Source organism: Cololabis saira, chromosome 13, assembly GCF_033807715.1.
Source record: "Cololabis saira isolate AMF1-May2022 chromosome 13, fColSai1.1, whole genome shotgun sequence".
Classification (NCBI taxonomy): Eukaryota; Metazoa; Chordata; class Actinopteri; order Beloniformes; family Belonidae; genus Cololabis; species Cololabis saira.
This window is the reverse complement of record NC_084599.1, coordinates 43470564-43491535: the sequence shown is the minus strand read 5'-3', so window position 1 is coordinate 43491535 and position 20972 is coordinate 43470564. Positions and strand designations below refer to the sequence as shown.

Below are 20972 nucleotides of genomic sequence, written 5' to 3'. Positions count from 1 at the left end.
TCTCAGCTACTTCCTCGTTATATTTTAGCCGACCTCGGCAGGTGGCGTCCCGGCTCCGCCTCCTGAGTGCTGACATCACTAACAGACTAAAAAACCACGAAAAAACAGAAACTTTGGTTCTGATCGTTGACGTCTCCGCTCACACGGAAAAACCAAAACCCGTCGACTTCAGTTCGCGTGAAAAACAAACCTGCGTCTTCCTGAAACTGGCGCTGTGCTGGCGCCCCCCTTACCCAGAATCCTTCAGGGCCCGTCGTCCTGCTACATTACTCCAGGTTTCCTCGTTCCGGGAGCCGGGGGACGTCTGTGGCTTCTGTTGCCTAGCAGCGGGATCCTCTCCTCCTCCTTCACATTCACAAACATCTGAAACTCCTTGTGCAAATCAAGCGGTCTTTAGAAAGAATGCCCTCTCACGAGTTCCTGTAAAAATAGAATCCTCCGAGCCGCCGACGGCTGCCAGGCCGGCTCTCTCCGTCCCAGGACGGGGTTGTAAACTCGGCCCCGCCCCCTTTGCGTCCACCTGAGGGGGGCGGGGCTTATCTGCGCGGGGGCGGGGCTTATCTGCGGGGGGGCGCCGGGGCGTGGACCGGGGCGTGCACCGGGTGGGCCAGCCGGACGTTCAGGGCGTCGTTGTGCTGCAGCAGCGACGTCTGCCGGTAGTGCAGCACCAGCTCCCGCAGGCTGCCGTACAGGTTGAACGGCTCGGCAAAGCCGTAGCCGCGCGGAGAGCTGAAGATGACGCAGTGTTTCACCTCGCCCTCCACCCTGAGGAGACAAGAAACAAATCTGTTAACATCGACGGAAGCAACTGGAGTCTCAACAGGTCACATGACCGGATATAAGAATACCGTATAGACCAGGGGTCGGCAACCCAAAATGTTTTAGAGCCAAATTGGACCAAAAACACAAAAAACAAATATGTCTGGAGCCACAAAACATGAAAAGTCTTGTATCAGCCTTAGAATGAAGACAACACATGCTGCATGTTTCTATATTAGTGGGGGAAGATTTTTTTTTAATTATGCACTTCGAGAAAAAAGTCGAAATGTTGAGAAAAAAGTCGGAATGTCGAGAGAAAAGTCGGAATGTCGAGGGAAAAGTCAAAATGTTGAGAAAAAAGTCAAAATTTCGTGAAAAAAGTCGGAATGTCGAGAAAAAAGTCGGAATGTCGAGAAAAAAGTCGGAATGTCGAGAGAAAAGTCGGAATGTCGAGACAAAAGTCGGAATGTCGAAAAGTCATAATTTCGAGAAAAAAGTCGGAATGTTGAGAAAAAAGTCAAAATTTCGTGAAAAAAGTCGGAATGTCGAGAAAAAAGTCGGAATTTCGTGAAAAAAGTCGGAATGTCGAGAGAAAAGTCATAATTTCGAGAAAAAAGTCGAAATGTTGAGAAAAATGTCATAATTTTGAGAAAAAAGTCATAATTTCGAGAAAAAAGTCGGAATGTCGAGAAAAGTCATAATTTCGAGAAAAAAGTCGAAATGTCGAGGAAAAAAAGTCGAAATGTCGAGAAAAAAAAGTCGAAATGTCGAGAAAAAAAGTCAAAATGTCGTGAAAAAGTCGAAATGTCGAGGAAAAAGTCGAAATGTCGAGATTAAAAAGGAAAGGAAAAAGGAAGAAAAAAATAAGAAAAAAAAAGAAAAAAGGGAAAAAGAAGAGAAAAAAAGAGAAAAAAAGAAAAAATGTTGAAAGAGTTGGGCGGTATTGGACCAAAAACACAAAAAACAAATATGTCTGGAGCCGCAGAAAATGAAAAGTCTTGTATCAGCCTTGTCGCTAGACTACATCCCGATCCCGCATTGTTTTTTTTTGGCCGCCCGCAGGAGCGTTTAAACCACTGCTCCCGCCAGATTTGCGTCGGGTGCCGGTAGGACCCGGTGGGACCCGGTGGGACCCGGTGGGACCCGGTGGGACCCGATCCCAATCCTCTGCCAGGAACCCCTGAGAAGGAAGATTGCACTCACACGACGGAGCAGGCGTAGCAGCCCTTCTTGCTGCTCTCCCGGATCAGGAACGCTCCGTCCGGCTTCCCCACCAGCAGCTCCTCCGCCTGGACCCGGTTCAGATCCCCCACAAACCAGCTCTTCTCGTCGTGGTGAGGAAGGTTCTCGTCTTCCTCGCTGGCCGGACAGATCCTGCACACGGAGACACGGGGACGGAAACATAGAAATGATTAGTGCTGAAAACAAGCCAGTTATTTACTGTAGACCTGGGATAGTGGATGTGGGTCGTTTTTGACCCATGTTGTGCATTAGAAGTTTAGTGATACAAAAAAAACAGGGTTCCTACACATTTTTCAAGGTCAAATTCAAGCACTTTCAAGGGTCATTTTCAAAATCTTCAAGCAACTTATCGCTGGGATAAAATATCTACAGGAATATTTATACTCATAATTATTTGTTCCACTTTTTATCACAATTATGTCCATTGTATCGTGCTGTAAACGTCTAGTCATGTTTCATCTTACTGATTTTATTTCTCCTTGTAAAAACTAAACTATACAGTCTGGTCACAATTTGGTGAAAGACACAGATTTATAATTTCAAGCACTTAAACTTAAATTCAAGCACTTTTCAGGCCTTGAAAACACAACATTGAAATTCAAGCAGTTTCAAGGATTTCAAGCCCCCGTAGGAACCCTGGAAAAACGTTTTTAGTCCAAAAGTAAGACAAAAAATAATACAATAAGGATGTTAACTGATCAAAAACAAGTTAATTGAGGAATACCTGGAAAACCAAAAGATAAAACTAATCTATTACAAATATAAAGAACCTAAAATCTCAGTCGGGTCACTTTTGACCAGAACCTGTGTAGTAACAAAGTAGATGTACTTCGTTACACTAAAGTGGTTTTTTTGAGGATTTGTACTTTACCCTACTTACGGACTTTTACTTTTACTACATTTAAAAGTTAAAAAATATACTTTTACTTCATTACTTTGACATTTGCCACCTTGTTACTCATTACAAATTAAAATAATCAAAAAATTATATTTTGCAAGAAAGACTGTTTATTTTTGGAGTTGTATTCTAAACCACACTTCATTCACCTGAAAGTAAAATAAAAAAAACAAGGGAAGGATAATTTTTGGTTGTGTTGCTTCTTTTCATGTGTACTATAAAATAACTTGTACTTTTACTTTTGATACTTGAGTATATTTTTTCACAGGATACTTTTGATACTCAAGTACATTTAATGTGAGCTACTTTAAGACTTTTCATCACGTAATTTTCTTATGAGTGACTTTAACTTTTACCAAAGTCTTTTTCAGTTATGGTATTTCTACTTTTACTTGGTTACTTTTTTCAACTACTTTATGCAGCTCTGCTTTTGACCGTGTTGTTTATCAGAGGGTTTAATGTCGTCCCTGGACGGGGACCGTTGGTCGGATGACGAGACGGTGGACTCACTCGTCGGGATTCTCCGGTTTTATTCCCAGCCACTCGTTGATCCGTCTCTGCCGGACTCCTTTGTGGGTCAGCCACCTGGAGGAGGAGGAGGAGAAGAAGAAGAAGAAGAAGAAGAAGAAACCGTCATCAATGCAGTCACAGACGTCGTCACAGACGTCGTGAACAAGGATCAGATCAGGAATGGGAGGGAGGGGGAATCTGGAGATATCTGAGGATGACTGGGGAGATATCTGGGAAAGTCAGGATAGGACCAGCAATTCCAGGGCCTGGCGGGAAAATAAAAATATTCTTTATTACTCCAAAACTGAAATTTAAACGGCAGGGTCTCCAGGGTCAGGACATGTGCTGGAGGAAGTGTGGACAGGCAACGGCAGACCACTTCCTATATTCTGGACCTGCCCCTTATTCAACCATGTTGGCCACGGTTACATGATGATTTTTAATTTGGAATTAATTATTCTGAATTAAATAATTCAGAATTAAACTATTTTCCTTCCACTTACATGGAAATAGTAATTCTGAATTGAGGTTTACATGGAAAACACGTTTGATGGTCTTTCTCCAATTCCTCTCCAGGTCTGGGGGTTGGGAAGGTTCTGATTGGATAGGGGGGGGACCGGAAGTTAAACTACCGGAAGAAAAACGAACTCCGAAAAGCTCACAATTTTTACATTTCCTGCCATGTGTTCTTTTAATAATTTCCAGGTCCTCCAAGCTATTTATTAAATAAATGTCTCTGCTCTTGACCAGCGTTTACTGCTGCTGCATCTTGAAACTTTGTTTGGAAAACCAGCCCAGCGGAATATAAGATCATGGAGACAGACGGGGAGGGAACGAGCAGAAAGAAAGACCGGGATTAATTTAAAGAGGAAAATTTAAAGCTGAGTGATTACATGATCAGGGAATTATTCTATTCGGATTTAAAATCAGAATAAACCATATATTAATAAACTTACATCACACTCCATTTGGACTGTGGCCCGACATAAGCCAAGCCTTTGGTCCTAACACGTATTTAAGGACTGAGAACTGTGGAACAGTACTCAAAATAATGTGCAGTCATTAATGTGCAATATCCACTGTTTATAAGAATCATAATAATCATATATAACTATGTGCAATCTTTTCTTTTTACAAGCCCACGTCCAACTTCTCTTCCGGCTCTCTGTGAAGGCGGACGCTAGGGCTGGGCGATATATCGAGATTTTAATATATATCGATATATTTTCAAACATGATATGGTACGAGACAATATCGTTTATATCGATTTAAAAAAAAAATATATATATATATTTTTTTTTTAATGATTTTGATATAGCTTATTTTGTGACAAATTGACTTGAATGTTTTATTTGAGATTTGCACAAATGTTTTGTTATTTGCACAACTGTCAACCTCAGTGGAAAAGTCTGCCTGTTACTGTCTACATTGTATTAATTGTACAGTGTATTTTAATTTAATTGTTATGCAGGAAAGGGATATTTGTTTTATTTTATTCAAGAAGCATTTTTATTCTATATATGCAGGCAGTTTATTTTTATTTAATTTGTTTTATACATGTTGATATTGTGCAGACCTCTGTTAATAAAGGAACCTGTGTGACATTTGGCACGAGGTTTTGTATTAAAACTGACTGTTTTTTTAAGGGTTTGCCTCAGAAAAAAATGAGGCTAACAGAGATGCTAACAGAGATGCTAACAGAAATGCTAACAGAGATGCTAACAGAGATGCTATGCTATAATGCTTTGGGGGAAACCCCAATTAAGGCACAGAAAAAATATCGAGATATATATCGAGTATCAACATTCAGCTAGAAAATATCGAGATATGACTTTTGGTCCATATCGCCCAGCCCTAGCGGACGCTTTTCTGCTCCTCTCCCTTCTTATCTGCCCTGCTACTGCTTTTGTCCTGTCTCGTCTTCAGAGCCTCTCATTTTCACTCCTCCGAAACTCTACAATCATGGAATTGATTAACTGGTCTCTCAGCACAATTTACCAAATTTTTGCGACGAGAAGTCAGGGGGTAAGGGAGCCCTCCTGCCCCGATGGGACATTTTTTGCGGGATACACAATGGATTCCTGGAAACATTGGAAACCGTTGTGTTTGGTGATTCTGTCTGTCGAGGACGTTGAAGATGCTTCATAATTGGATTTATGATAGCTAATTGGAGTGGGGGGATTCCTAGTCTACCGACAAACGCGTAAGTCGTCGACAGCTGCTTTGGCCTTTTCAGAGCTGCCCGTCGTAGCTGAGGGGATAAGCTCTGCGACCAACACTCAGACTCTAAGGCTGGGAGAGCTAAATCGCAAGCTGGATGCAATTCTTGAACAGAATCGCAGGCTGGCGGCGGTCTTTGTCCAGACTTACAGCAGGTACTGGTCCCGGACCTTGCGGAGCTGGATGAGGTCGGGCTTCAGGCTGTTCATCCTCCGGTCCGTGTCCCGGTTCTGCGCGGCCTGGGCCTTCAGGTCGTCCTCCAGACGCTGCTTGCTGTCGTGGATCTCTCCGAGCCGGGACTTGAGCTTGTCGTAGTTGATGGAGATCCTCTCCACCTCCCTGTCGCCCCCGGCAACGCCGTCGTGGTGGACGCGGTCGCCGCGGGCCGAGTCGTAGCACTCCTGCGTGTGGCACTGCTCCTCGAAGATCTTGATGGTCTCGTTGAACGCCTCGATGGCCGTCCGCTTCATCTGGATCTCCTGAGGGAGGACAACGGGAGGGGGAGAGGGTTTAGAGATAAACAAGACACCAGACTACCGTATTTTCTGGACTATAAGCCACTACTTTTTTCATAGGTTTTGAACTGTGCAGCTTATACAAAGGTGCAGCTATTCTGTGGATTTTTCTTCCACCACTCGGGGCGCTCTAACTGGAATTAGAATCAAAACTAAGACAAAATAAATGCAAAGAAGAATACGCTACTTCTTCTTCAATAGATAGAAGTAGGTAGAAGCAGATTTCAAACAATCGATTTTCCAATTCTAAATTGATTCTCATATTAATTCCTAAAAATCGATTTGTATGTCTAAAGATCGATTTTTTTTCATCATTACAACTTTTGGTATTTTTTTGTTTATGCCCAAAAAAAGGTATGAAAAAAATTAAAGTTTTCAGTTATAATTGCATGAATTGTCTATATGTCATTACTTTATATACTGTCTTGGGGTTACATTCACATAAAATGCTAAAAACCAAATTCTCAAAAATTTAAAACAGAAACAGAAAAAAATTAAAACTGGAATCTGGGAAAAATAAAAATGATTTCATACTATCTCTGTTTGCTGGTGAATCTCGAGATAATACTAGTATTAATATGTTGCAGAACTACAGTAATATAATTCATGCAACAGGTCAAAAAACTGTTAATAACACTAACACAAATCAATATCGAATCAAATCAAATCGTGATAATCGATTCTGAATCTTAAGATTCGGAATCGAAACCATTCTTGACATTTGAATGGATCCCCAGCCGTGATGAAAACCTCCCAGAACATTCCTCCTAAGATGCACCTGAATGTTAATCTCTAGCCCTCCAGTCTCACCTGGGACGTCTTGGTGTATTCCTCGTAGAGCCCGTCGTACTCCCGGCTCTTCTCCTGGTACTGGCCGTGATATTCCTGCAGCTTCTTCCCCACAGCGTCGATGTTGTCCTCCTTCACCAGCTGGTCCTGGACACGGAGGACGGGACAACGTCAGACATTCACAGAGACACGGAGGACGGAACAGGGTCAGACATTCACAGAGACACGGAGGACGGAACAACGTCAGACATTCACAGAGACACGGAGGACGGAACAACGTCAGACATTCACAGAGACACGGAGGACGGAACAACGTCAAACATTCACAGAGACACGGAGGACGGGACAGGGTCAGACATTCACAGAGACACGGAGGACGGAACAACGTCAAACATTCACAGAGACACGGAGGACGGAACAACGTCAAAACATTCACAGAGACATGGAGGACGGAACAACGTCAGACATTCACAGAGACATGGAGGACGGAACAACGTCAGACATTCACAGAGACACGGAGGACGGAACAACGTCAGACATTCACAGAGACACGGAGGACGGAACAACGTCAGACAATCACAGAGACACGGAGGACGGAACAACGTCAGACATTCACAGAGACACGGAGGACGGAACAACGTCAAACATTCACAGAGACACGGAGGACGGAACAACGTCAGACATTCACAGAGACACGGAGGACGGAACAACGTCAGACATTCACAGAGACACCAGACGGAACGTCAGACATTCACAGAGACACGGAGGACGGAACAACGTCAGACAATCACAGAGACACGGAGGACGGAACAACGTCAAACATTCACAGAGACACGGAGGACGGAACAACGTCAGACATACACAGAGACACGGAGGACGGAACAACGTCAGACATTCACAGAGACACGGAGGACGGAACAACGTCAGACAATCACAGAGACACGGAGGACGGAACAACGTCAAACATTCACAGAGACACGGAGGACGGAACAACGTCAGACATACACAGAGACACGGAGGACGGAACAACGTCAGACATTCACAGAGACACGGAGGACGGAACAACGTCAAACATTCACAGAGACACGGAGGACGGAACAACGTCAGACATTCACAGAGACACGGAGGACGGAACAACGTCAGACATTCACAGAGACACCAGACGGAACAACGTCAGACATTCACAGAGACACGGAGGACGGAACAACGTCAGACAATCACAGAGACACGGAGGACGGAACAACGTCAGACATTCACAGAGACACGGAGGACGGAACAACGTCAGACATTCACAGAGACACGGAGGACGGAACAACGTCAAACATTCACAGAGACATGGAGGACGGAACAACGTCAGACATTCACAGAGACACGGAGGACGGAACAACGTCAGACAATCACAGAGACACGGAGGACGGAACAACGTCAGACATTCAGACAGACACGGAGGACGGAACAACGTCAGACATTCACAGAGACACGGAGGACGGAACAACGTCAGACATTCACAGAGACACGGAGGACGGAACAACGTCAGACATTCACAGAGACACGGAGGACGGAACAACGTCAGACATTCACAGAGACACGGAGGACGGAACAACGTCAGACAATCACAGAGACACGGAGGACGGAACAACGTCAAACATTCACAGAGACACGGGACTGTTGACGGACCAGAGACACCGACCCGGACAAGTCTATACATTAAAGAATGAAAAAGCAACAACTAGAGGTGGGTGCAATTCATCGATGTGTCGATGCATTGCGATGCGTCACGTGACGATTTGGAATCGATTAATTATTTATTTATTTTTTTTAAGTTATCCTATCCAGATTCCAGACTGAATAAGCTGTTGAATCATTTCATTTTCAAGAATGCACATTTCTTATTGTTCACTTGAAATATGGCAGATATGTTTACACTAAGTTCATATCTAGTTTACTTGAATTAATGAACTCATTAAATCCAGGGCTTGACCGTTTTCAGTGTTTTCACCAATAGAGGGCGCTCTCATGCAAGTGCAGCTTTCCCTGGTCAAAGTTAAGTAAGTCAAAGAGCAAATGTTTACATAGTCATACAATACATTATTTTGTTTCTTTGAAAAATACAAATGTTCAAAAAACCTAAACTTAATGAGTGTTGTTAGAGGAACTGAGTTAATTGATTAGCTATTTATTTACAAATGTAGCCACAGATGAAGACAAAATCAATCTTGTATGGAAAAAAGCATTAAAAATCACAATAATCCAAGAATCGTGGCACCAATAATCGAATCGAATCGACAATCGTTAGAATCGAAGAATCGAAGAATCGAAGCTCCAATAATCGAAATCGAATCGTGAGGTTCCCTTGTTTGCACACCCCTAGAAACAACGGCCCCTGAAATCACTTTACACCCAACGTGGGCCGAACCGGACCCGGACCTGGACCCTACTGATGAGGACAGATGAGGCAAAACTGGAGCTTTGACACGTCACATCATCTCTACGTCCACAGACACAAAAGCAAAAGTATCTGCTGGGAAACATGGAGGAGGCTCGGTTTCTGCTCTGCTGAGTCTGGTACCAGGGGTCCTGAATCCGTTCAGCTACAATGAAATCTCAAGACCATCAAGACGTTCTGGAGACAAATGTTCTGTCCAGTGTCAGACAGTTTGGTGTCAGTCGCAGGTCACGGGTCGTCCAAGAGGATGACGACCCAAAACACACAACGACACCCAGCCAAGATCAGACCCAGCACCTCAGAGTTGGATCACCAACTTCTGCTGCCGTTGCTGCTGGAATCAAATGAACAAGAATCTCCGTCAGAGTTTCTTTCTCTGATGTCACATCCTGACTCAGACGTCTGACTCCAACCCCCCGACCAATCGGTGGCCTGTAGTGTGATGACATCACAGCCCGACTCAGCCACTTAGAACCTCGACACAGTAGAAACAAGTTTCTCTGCCCAGACACTAAACAGCCTCTTACATACGTGGATCTTTGTAGTTGAAGAAAAAGGTTGTTTGGTCTGGCCGGTCAGCGTTCCTTGGTGAACAGCTGGATATTTACGCTCCGCATGTGATCCTGGTAAAGAGCGGCTCTCTCTCTCCTGCTCTCCTCTTCTCAGTGTGGATGAGTGGTGCATTATGGGTACTGGAGCTGGGCCTCCTTCAGCTCCAGGTCGGTCCATAGGTGTTCACGTCGAGGCCTGCAGGGTCCCTCGTTGCAGCTGCAGACTGTGGTTGCCATTTCAAGGCAACCAGACGGTTCAGGCATGATCATTGAGAAGTTTGGCCCGTAACTAGTAGCTCTTCATGCTAAAATAGGAGTTGTGGCCTTCATAGCTCACAGAGAACTCCACGGGACATTGGACAGGGCTGAGGGAGAACAGAGCGTGGAAGAGAGAGCGAGAAAGGGGGAGAGCCTGCTTTTATAGCCGGGCCTGGGCTGCCATAAATCATCAGCGACCGCTCCTCCCCCTTCATGCCCAACGAGGAGGCTATTCCTTATCACCAGGGGCCGTTAATGCAAAGCCTGCTGGGGCTTTGAGTCGTTATGGAGGTTCCTTTGTTTCAAACCAAGCGGTCAACGTTGAGAAATCGAGGCTGAACTCAGAGTTTGTCCTCAGAATTGAAACTAAGTCGTACATCTAATAAGTAATGGGTAGGTTTTGATGACGTACCATGAAGCATGCTGGGATATCATAGTACGGTGAGGTCAGTGTGCAGCTCAAAGCATAAACAGCATTTGACACCACTCATAAGTGGAAACATGTCCAGATAATGTAGGTTTCTAACCGACCAATAACATGCTTTGAATCTGCATGTAACCTACATCAGACAGACATTAGATTCTGGTTTGATAGAATCATTAAAAACACTTTAATGATGGATCCCTATCTTCATGTTTAGTGTCAGAACCTTTAGAGTGGATCACTTTGGTGCAGGTTGGTCCTCAGGTGTTCTTGGACACTCCTGAACGAACGTCTCCAGATGTCTCAGGTATGAAGGGTGTGAATTTTGAATTTCAGGGACACTTCAGAATAGTCCAGTTCCCAGAATCCCTAGAGAACCGGGAACTGTCCCGTTTCTCCCCTAACTCACGAACGAGTGTGTAACCGGTGACCCCTGGGCCCCCGCGGTGTCTGTACCGGCCCTTTAAGAGACTGATGGACAGGTGAGTGTCTCTGTACCGGCCCTTTAAGAGACTGATGGACAGGTGAGTGTGTGATGGACAGGTGAGTGTGTGATGGACAGGTGAGTGTGTCTCTGTACCGGCCCTTTAAGAGACTGATGGACAGGTGAGTGTGTGTCTGTACCGGCCCTTTAAGAGACTGATGGACAGGTGAGTGTGTGATGCACAGGTGAGTGTGTGATGGACAGGTGAGTGTGTGTCTGTACCGGCCCTTTAAGAGACTGATGGACAGGTGAGTGTGTGTCTGTACCGGCCCTTTAAGAGACTGATGGACAGGTGAGTGTGTGCAGGTGCGAGGGGGCGGATGATGGACAGGTGAGTGTGTGCAGGTGCGAGGGGGCGGATGATGGACAGGTGAGTGTGTGATGGACAGGTGAGTGTGTGATGGACAGGTGAGTGTGTGATGGACAGGTGAGTGTCTGCAGGCGGAGGGGGCGGAGTCAGACCTGCTGGAGGCGGGACACGGGGAACGTAAGCCTGACGTCCAGCTTGGTGTTGTACTGGGCCAGGGACTCGTGGCGGTAGTGGCCGATGAGCTCCAGCACCGAGCCGAACGCCAGCGGCTCCGAGAAGCCGAACTGCCCGTCTCGGTGGTAGATCTTGATCAGCTTGTTGTTGCCTCCTTTCCTGAGAAGAAGAAGAAGAAGAGGGTTTTTAAAACGGTGGAACCATGAGATTCTCAACACATTTTCTTCTTTTAAAGATTTTGTGGCACTAGTGGGCTTTATGAAACCGGCTCAACTGGAAGGACGGCCGTTTCAAGCCCGGCTTACGCTCCAAACCTCGTCTTCATTAGAGATTCACCGATCGATCAGCAACCGATCGGTATCGGCCGATAGTGCCCCTATCCTTTCTGATTGGAGTTCTTAAAATAATAGTTCAAAGCGGTCTCTAGAAGGGGGCGTGGCTGTCCGAAAAGGACAACAAATTTGCAGTTTGCAAGGTTCAAAGGAGATACCCAGAGGAGCAATTTTACAAAAGAATGTCAACACAACGAAGCTGATATTTGAAAGTTTCTCACATCAAGGAGAAAATTGAGTTGCCAAAGTTGGCTGCCGCTAAGGCGGAGAAAGAAAAAGAGTGTGCAGCAACGCCGCTAACTCACCGCTAACTCAGCTGTAACAGAGATGTATAAACGACAGCAGGAAAAATAAAGAACTACATCGTAAGGTAATGGATTCATATGATTTGATCATCAGCCGTTTTTCGTTGTAGACGATGCCGGGTTTAAACTAACAGCTTGGATCCACGGTGCGCGCTGCCGCATCGCAATTATCTTACTGATGAAATCCAGCCGGAGTTTTACCAACTATATACAGTCACGTCCAAAGCCTCACGCAGGACGACAGTCGTGTCAGTCGACATGTGGAGTTCTAGTGTGAAGAGTTTCCTCACACGCGGCGGAGGCTATCGCTAAAGCTTTAGCAAAGCTTCATAATTCTTTTTTTATTTTAAGATTTCATTCCTTTTTCCACAGGAAAACTAAGGTTTATATTTTACAACTTGTATCAACTCTAAGAGAGTGACATGTCTGCTGTTGTCTGTGTTGGTGACATGTTGTACATCATTATTACCAAAGGAAAGCTTAAACTGGTAAACTAAACTTACTCTTTGTAACTGAGTCTAAATCGTCTCTAAGAATCTCTAGAAGGTGAAATATTGCATATTGCCTCAGCCTGCAATAAAACAGACAATTCATGATACTTTCTCATCTCCTAATTTTTATACCTAATAATATGATGTCAGTGTTGTGCATGAGCCAATAATATTGACGAATTTATGGATTTTACGCTGTGATCGGCAATATCAGGATCGGCAGATACTGATTTTGGTGATCAGTGATCGGTCCTCAAAATCCTGATGGGTGCCTCTTTACTCTTCATCATTAATGTACAGACCCTGAGTGCATCATTGGAGCGGCTGCTCAGCCACGACCACCAGAGGGCAGTCACAAGTCAGTAATGATGTAAACAAAGGGCCATCAGGACCGCTGAACAAACCTGCTTATAAAAACAGTCCTTCATTTGCATGAAAATGATGTGCAAACAAAGACGGTTGAAATTAGTGCAAGAAGAGGAAGCAAGGCTCCATAAAAGGTCCGTCAGAGCAGCGGTTCTCTACCTTTTGGGGTCCTGGACACCCTGAAAAGGTTTGGTCAACTCTGTCTCTTTTTGCCGTCGTTTTCTTTTTCTTTTCTGTCTGCTACGTTTGAAACAAGCGGTCTTTTTTAATACGAGCCATCATCCTCTTTTTTTCTCATTCTTCTTCTTTGTGTTACTGTGCTTATCGTGTTCTTTGTATTTTTAACATTATTGCAATTTGAGAGCTGACTTGAACGTTGCAAGTTAATGAGCATCCCCCCAACAGTTTCCTGAAAATCTTTGCTGGGTCTTTGAACGGCAAGTTTCTGTATTAAAAGAAAGAAGACGGGACTATCAACAAGAACTCAGTGATCTGTACATTTTGTAAAAAAGAATGTTCCTCTCAGCGGAGCTGCTCCAGCCTGAATTATCATTTAAACACTAAACATGTCCGGACAAGTTCCACTGTAAACGTTACAGCTACTAGTACTGGAATTGCTGTCTTGAGTCAGCTTTAGTTTTCATTTAGTCTGCTTAAGTGCCTATTTGAGACTCAGCCTTATCTTATTTCTGAATTTTATTTATTTAACTGTATTTGTATTGCATTTTTGAATAATGCACCTGGCCTAATTGGTTTGCTGATGTGCTTGAGATTTTTCTTTTGAATTCAATTTATGAAACAAAATTCACAAATAAAAATGTGGATTTCAAATCTTCTCTTCTTAGTTTATTCAATTGATTAGTCATGCACTGCAATTTTGCAATCTCCTAGAATTCGAATTCTTTATTTGGGGCCCTTTAGCAGATATGAGATTAAAACGCGATTAATTAGATTAATTAATTATAAATCCTGTAATTAATTAGATACATTTTTTTAATCGCCTGACAGCACTAATTTATATTATTATTATCACGGATCCCTTGCAATTACACCGGACCCCCGGTTGAGATTGAGGCCCCGTTTACACATAGCCGGGTATTTACAAAAACGGATATTTCCTCCTCTACGTTTTGAAAAATTACATCGTTTACACGAGATTGTTTTCAAAATCTCTTCGTTTACACGAATCCGCATAAAAACGCTGTTGACGTCATGCCAGCCAATCAGAATCCTGGAAAAACATCAACAAATGACACGTGTAACTTCCAGTTAAGGCTGATTTATGGTTCCGCGTTACACCAACGCAGAGCCTACGGCGTAGCGTACGCGGCGATGCACACCGTACGGCGCGCATCGCCGCGTACCCTACGCCGTAATCTGCGTCGATTTAACGCGGGACCATAATTCAGGCTTTACTTCCGAGACGGAACGAGAGTCTTTGGTTTGGAGTGACAGAGAAGTGGAGTTACTTTTAAGTGTGACTTTAGAATATAAAACAGGTAAGATACAAGAAAATATTGACGGTGGCCAAACAAATTGTAAACACAGGTCGCACAAATGATGCTGGTGACGTTTCTGTCTCATAATGTGACGTTCTGAAGCCTAAATCTCCGTTTTCCTCTGTTTAGACGCAAACGTGAAAACTGAGTTTTTGAAAATCTCCACTTTGGCCGGAGTTTTCAGAAATGATCTTTTTGGTGACTTTGAGCTCCGTTTTCGTGTAAACGAACGGCCAAAACACATGAAAACGCCTCCGTTTTTGCTCCGTGTAAACGGGGCCTCAAGGCGTCAGAGGACTGCTGGTTCTAAACTCCTCCGTCCATGTGGCCTCTGCGCAGCGTTCTTACCTCAGCGTGAGCGTGTATTCTCCCTGCACCTTGGTGGAGGCGTCCCGGACCAGGAATGTCCCGTCCGGCGTGTCTCTGAGCTTCTCGTTCACCTCCTCCCTGAGGACCAGACAGGAAACCGTTGGTTTATATCGTGGATACCTCTAGACCCTGCACAGGTGAGCAGGTGAGGGTATTTACCTGGATATGTCTCCCCAGTACCACTCGGCCTCCTGCAGCGAGCCTGCCGCGCCGCCCTCCCGGGATCCGCCGGCCCCGGCCGAGGACGAGGACGCCGGCTGGGACTTCGTCGGCTTGGGAGGAAGAGCTGGAAGACACAGACGGGAAGTGTCATCACCTGAGGGAGAGGAGCCCACGAGGGTCTGTTACGAAGACACCTGAACGTACATCATATCAGCGTTTATTCAGACCTTCAGAACATTGAAGGCTCCTCTTGACCTTCTGCCGACCTTTGAAACACTTGATTTCACCACAACATACTACGATCTAGTCTCTCAAATCAGGATTCTTGGTTCTGTTCCTACCTTACCTTGTTCCTCTAAATTATCATGGAAGGGAAAACTCCCTGGTTACATCACCTCTCCACAGGGGTGCCCCAGGGCTCAGTACTTGGACTCCTTCTATTTTCCGTACACACCACCTCTCTAGACCAGATAATTCATTCACACGGCTTCTCTCACGCCTCTATGCAGATGATACGCAACTCTACCTTCTTTCCTATCAGTTGACCCCTCAGTCTGCGTTCATCTAAGTGTATCTTCAGATGTATGTGCGTTTAGAGGAAGCTAAAGTCTCCAAGCACAGGTGTCACCTGTCTAGAAGGCTACATAAGAAGAAGAAGAGTCATGTGAGCCATGGTACTTGAATGTGGTTTTAACTGGACTTCACCACAATATATTTTGATCTAGTCTCTCAAACCTGGACTCTCAGGATCAGGATTCTTGGTTCTGGTTCTACCTTCTTCCTTTAAAGTGTCAGGGAAGGGAAAACACCCTGGTTACATCACCTCTCCCCAGGGGTTCCCCCGGGCTCAGTACCTGGACCCCTTTTCTTTTTCTTACACACAACCTTCGTAGACCAGATTATTCATTCACACAGTTTCTCACATCGTCTCTATGCAGATGATACGCAACTCTACCTTCATTCCCACCAGTTGACCACACAATATCTGCATGAATCGCAGTGTATCTTCAGATGTGTGTGCAGTTAGAGGAAGCTAAAGTCTCCAAGCACAGGTGTCACCTGTCTAGAACCCTAACCCGGCATACATAAGAGGAAGAGTCCATGGTACTTGAATGTGGTCTTAACTGGACTTCATCACAACATACTACGATCTAGTCTCGCAAACCTGGACGTCTCAGGATCAGGATTCTTGGTTCTGTTCCTACCTTACCTTGTTCCTTTAAAGTACCACGGAAGGGGAAAACACCCTCGTTACATCACCTCTCCACAGGGGTTCCCCAGGGCTCAGTACTTGGACTCCTTCTCTTTTCCTTACACACCACCTCTCTAGACCAGATTATTTATTCACACAGTTTATCACATCGTCTCTATGCAGATGATACGCAACTCTACCTTCATTCCCAACAGTTGACAACACAGTCTGCATGAACCGCAGTGTATCTTCAGATGTATGTGCGTTTAGAGGAAGCTAAAGTCTCCAAGCACAGGTGTCACTTGTCTAGAACCCTAACCCGGCATACATAAGAGGAAGAGTCCATGGTACTTGAATGTGGTCTTAACTGGACTTCACCACAACATACTGCGATCTAGTCTCTCAAACCTGGACGTCTCAGGATAAGGATTCTTGGTTCTGTTCCTACCTTACCTTGTTCCTTTAAAGTGTCAGGGAAGGGGAATACATCCTTGTTACATCACATCTCCACAGGGGTTCCCCAGGGCTCAGTACCTGGACCCCTTCTCTTTTCCTTATACACCACCTCTCTAGACCAGATTATTCATTCACACAGTTTCTCACATCGCCTCTATGCAGATGATACACAACTCTACCTTCATTCCCACCAGTTGACCACACAATATCTGCGTGAACCGCAGTGTATCTTCAGATGTATGTGCGTTTAGAGGAAGCTAAAGTCTCCAAGCACAGGTGTCACCTGTCTAGAAGGCTACATAAGAGGAGGAGTCTTGTGATCCTTGAGAACTCCCGATCCTTGAACGTGGTCTTAACTGGACTTATCTGGACCCACTTTGGGAACTACTGTTACTGTGGCTTGATTACATTTCTCTGTCAGTGTCATGGTTTCTCAGTTGGGGATATGTTTTTTCCATGATCACTCACTCTCCTGTAGTTCCAGATCCTGCCACCCTCATCAGCCAGACAATCTACTCATTCCCCTCACCTGTGCTTCCCCTCCATCTCCACACCTGGTTTCCATGGTCATCAGTTCCCCTTTATATACCGGCCCACTTCCACATGCCGCCTGCCAGATTGTCCAGTGTTCATGCCGAGCTTTCCAGCGTTCCTGATTCTGTCTGTTTCTGCCTGCCTGCTACTTTGCCTGATCCCCAGTTTTTGGATTTTTGCCTGCTCCCTTTGGATTTGTCTGCCTGATCTGCCCGGTTTTTGACTCCTGCCTACGTTCGACCTGATTAAAGCCTCTTGGACTCTGATACTCTGTTTGGTGTTGCACTTTTGGGTTCTCTGTCTTTTGAGCAGTGACAGTTAGTCGCTTTGGATAAAAATGTCTGATAAGTGACTAAATGTAGAAAAAATCCATCTAAAGTTCTGGGATGGATTCACGTTTACGTCTCACCACGACTCTAAAAGTCATATTTCATTTTAGAATAAGACTAAAGAACCGTTAAAAACGGTGGACCAGTGGATCTGCTGATGCTGATAGTTTCACATCTCACACACACACACACACACACACACACACACACACACACACACACACACACACACACACACACACACACACACACACACACACACACACACACACACACACACTTCCCCTGGAGTTCCAGGTGACATGGATCAATACCGCTGATCATCCTGATCGATAGCTGTGATCAGTGTCTTCACTCTCTGAGAACGGATGATGTCAAGACCTCCAGAACCTTTAATGGTTTGTCCAGTCGTCCATCAGCGCCGCAGGAAAGAACCCAGAACAAAGAGGACCCGCATCCCTGCACACACACACACACACACACACACACTTATATATACACACACACACACACACACACACACACACACCCCCCGCAGACAAAGGAGCAGCTCAACATCCACAAACTCTGTCATCACACAAGGAGCCACCGGAACAATGACCCGGCCCGGGACACCTGGACCAGAACCAGAACCTGGACCTGGACCAGAACCAGAATCAGAACCATGACAACTGGACCAGAATTAAAACTGGACCAGAACCATGACAACTGGACCAGAACTAAAACTGGACCAGAACAATGACAACTGGACCAGAACTAAAACTGGACCAGAACAATGACAACTGGACCAGAACTAAAACTGGACCAGAACAATGACAACTGGACCAGAACTAAAACTGGACCAGAACCATGACAACTGGACCAGAACTAAAACTGGACCAGAACAATGACAACTGGACCAGAACCATGACAACTGGACCAGAACTAAAACTGGACCAGAACCATGACAACTGGACCAGAACTAAAACTGGACCAGAACCATGACAACTGGACCAGAACTAAAACTGGACCAGAACAATGACAACTGGACCAGAACCATGACAACTGGATCAGAACTAAAACTGGACCAAAACAATGACAACTGGACCAAAACCAGGACAACTGGACCAAAACCATGACAACTGGACCAGAACTAAAACTGGACCAAAACAATGACAACTGGACCAGAACAATGACAACTGGACCAGAACTAAAACTGGACCAAAACAATGACAACTGGACCAGAACCATGACAACTGGACCAAAACCAGGACAACTGGACCAGAACTAAAACTGGACCAAAACAATGACAACTGGACCAGAACCATGACAACTGGACCAAAACCAGGACAACTGGACCAAAACCATGACAACTGGACCAGAACTAAAACTGGACCAGAACAATGACAACTGGACCAGAACAATGACAACTGGACCAGAACAATGACAACTAGACCAGAACCATGACAACTGGACCAGAACAATGACAACTGGACCAGAACTAAAACTGGACCAGAACTAAAACTGGACCAGAACCATGACAACTGGACCAGAACTAAAATTGGACCAGAACAATGACAACTGGACCAGAACTAAAACTGGACCAGAACCATGACAACTGGACCAGAACTAAAACTGGACCAGAACAATGACAACTGGACCAGAACTAAAACTGGACCAGAACCATGACAACTGGACCAGAACTAAAACTGGACCAGAACAATGACAACTGGACCAAAACCATGACAACTGGACCAGAACTAAAACTGGACCAGAACAATGACAACTGGACCAGAACAATGACAACTGGACCAGAACAATGACAACTAGACCAGAACCATGACAACTGGACCAGAACAATGACAACTGGACCAGAACTAAAACTGGACCAGAACTAAAACTGGACCAGAACCATGACAACTGGACCAGAACTAAAATTGGACCAGAACAATGACAACTGGACCAGAACTAAAACTGGACCAGAACCATGACAACTGGACCAGAACTAAAACTGGACCAGAACAATGACAACTGGACCAGAACTAAAACTGGACCAGAACCATGACAACTGGACCAGAACTAAAACTGGACCAGAACCATGACAACTGGACCAGAACCATGACAACTGGACCAGAACAATGACAACTGGACCAGAACTAAAACTGGACCAGAACCATGACAACTGGACCAGAACTAAAACTGGACCAGAACCATGACAACTGGACCAGAACCATGACAACTGGACCAGAACAATGACAATTGGACCAGAACAATGACAACTGGACCAGAATTAAAACTGGACCAAAACAATGACAACTGGACTAAAACCATGACAACTGGACCAGAACCATGACAACTGGACCAGAACAATGACAATTGGACCAGAACCATGACAACTGGACCAGAACAATGACAACTGGACCAGAACTAACTAGAACTGTGTGTTAGCACATTGAGTTTATGCTTGTCATATGAAATGTGCTATATAAATAAATCTGATTTGATTTGATTTGATGACAACTGCACCAGAACTAAAACTGGACCAGAACTAAAACTGGACCAGAACCATGACAACTGGACCAGAACCATGACAACTGGACCAGAACCATGACAACTGGACCAGAACCATGACAACTGGACCAGAACCATGACAACTGCACCAGAACTAAAACTGGACCAGAACTAAAACTGGACCAGAACCATGACAACTGGACCAGAACCATGACAACTGGACCAGAACCATGACAACTGGACCAGAACTAAAACTGGACCAGAACCATGACAACTGGACCAGAACCATGACAACTGGACCAGAACCAGTACCTGGACCAGAACCATGACAACTGGACCAGAACTAAAACTGGACCAGAACAATGACAACTGGACCAGAACCTGATCGGGACCAGAACCATGACAACTGGACCAGAACTAAAACTGGACCAAAACAATGACAACTGGACTAAAACAATGACAACTGGACCAGAACTAAAACTGGACCAGAACAATGACAACTGGACCAGAACAATGACAACTGGACCAGAACAATGACAACTGGACCAGAACAATGACAACTGGACCAGAACTAAAACTGGACCAGAACCATGACAACTGGACCAGAACCATGACAACTGGACAAGAACTAAAACTGGACCAGAACAATGACAACTGGACCAGAACTAAAACTGGACCAAAACAATGACAACTGGACCAGAACTAAAACTGGACCAGAACAATGACAACTGGACCAGAACCATGACAACTGGACCAGAACAATGACAACTGGACCAGAACTAAAACTGGACCAGAACCATGACAACTGGACCAGAACTAAAACTGGACCAAAACAATGACAACTGGACCAGAACCATGACAACTGGA

The 20972-nt window shown here is 44.9% G+C and overlaps 1 protein-coding gene across 1 annotated transcript in view; it reads right to left on the bottom strand.

The window, feature by feature from the left end:
• Positions 1–448: 448 nt before the first annotated feature.
• pik3r3b (phosphoinositide-3-kinase, regulatory subunit 3b (gamma)) overlaps positions 449–20972 on the bottom strand; it is a 21444-nt gene continuing 920 nt past the window's right edge. The window contains exons 2-9 of the mRNA XM_061737310.1: positions 15102–15228; positions 14922–15020; positions 11559–11739; positions 6955–7080; positions 5780–6108; positions 3410–3484; positions 1963–2133; positions 449–765 (exon numbers count right to left, since the gene is read on the bottom strand). Coding sequence (XP_061593294.1) covers positions 558–765; positions 1963–2133; positions 3410–3484; positions 5780–6108; positions 6955–7080; positions 11559–11739; positions 14922–15020; positions 15102–15228 — 1316 coding nt within the window. The 3' untranslated portion in view covers positions 449–557. The remainder of the gene's footprint in view (positions 766–1962; positions 2134–3409; positions 3485–5779; positions 6109–6954; positions 7081–11558; positions 11740–14921; positions 15021–15101; positions 15229–20972) is intronic.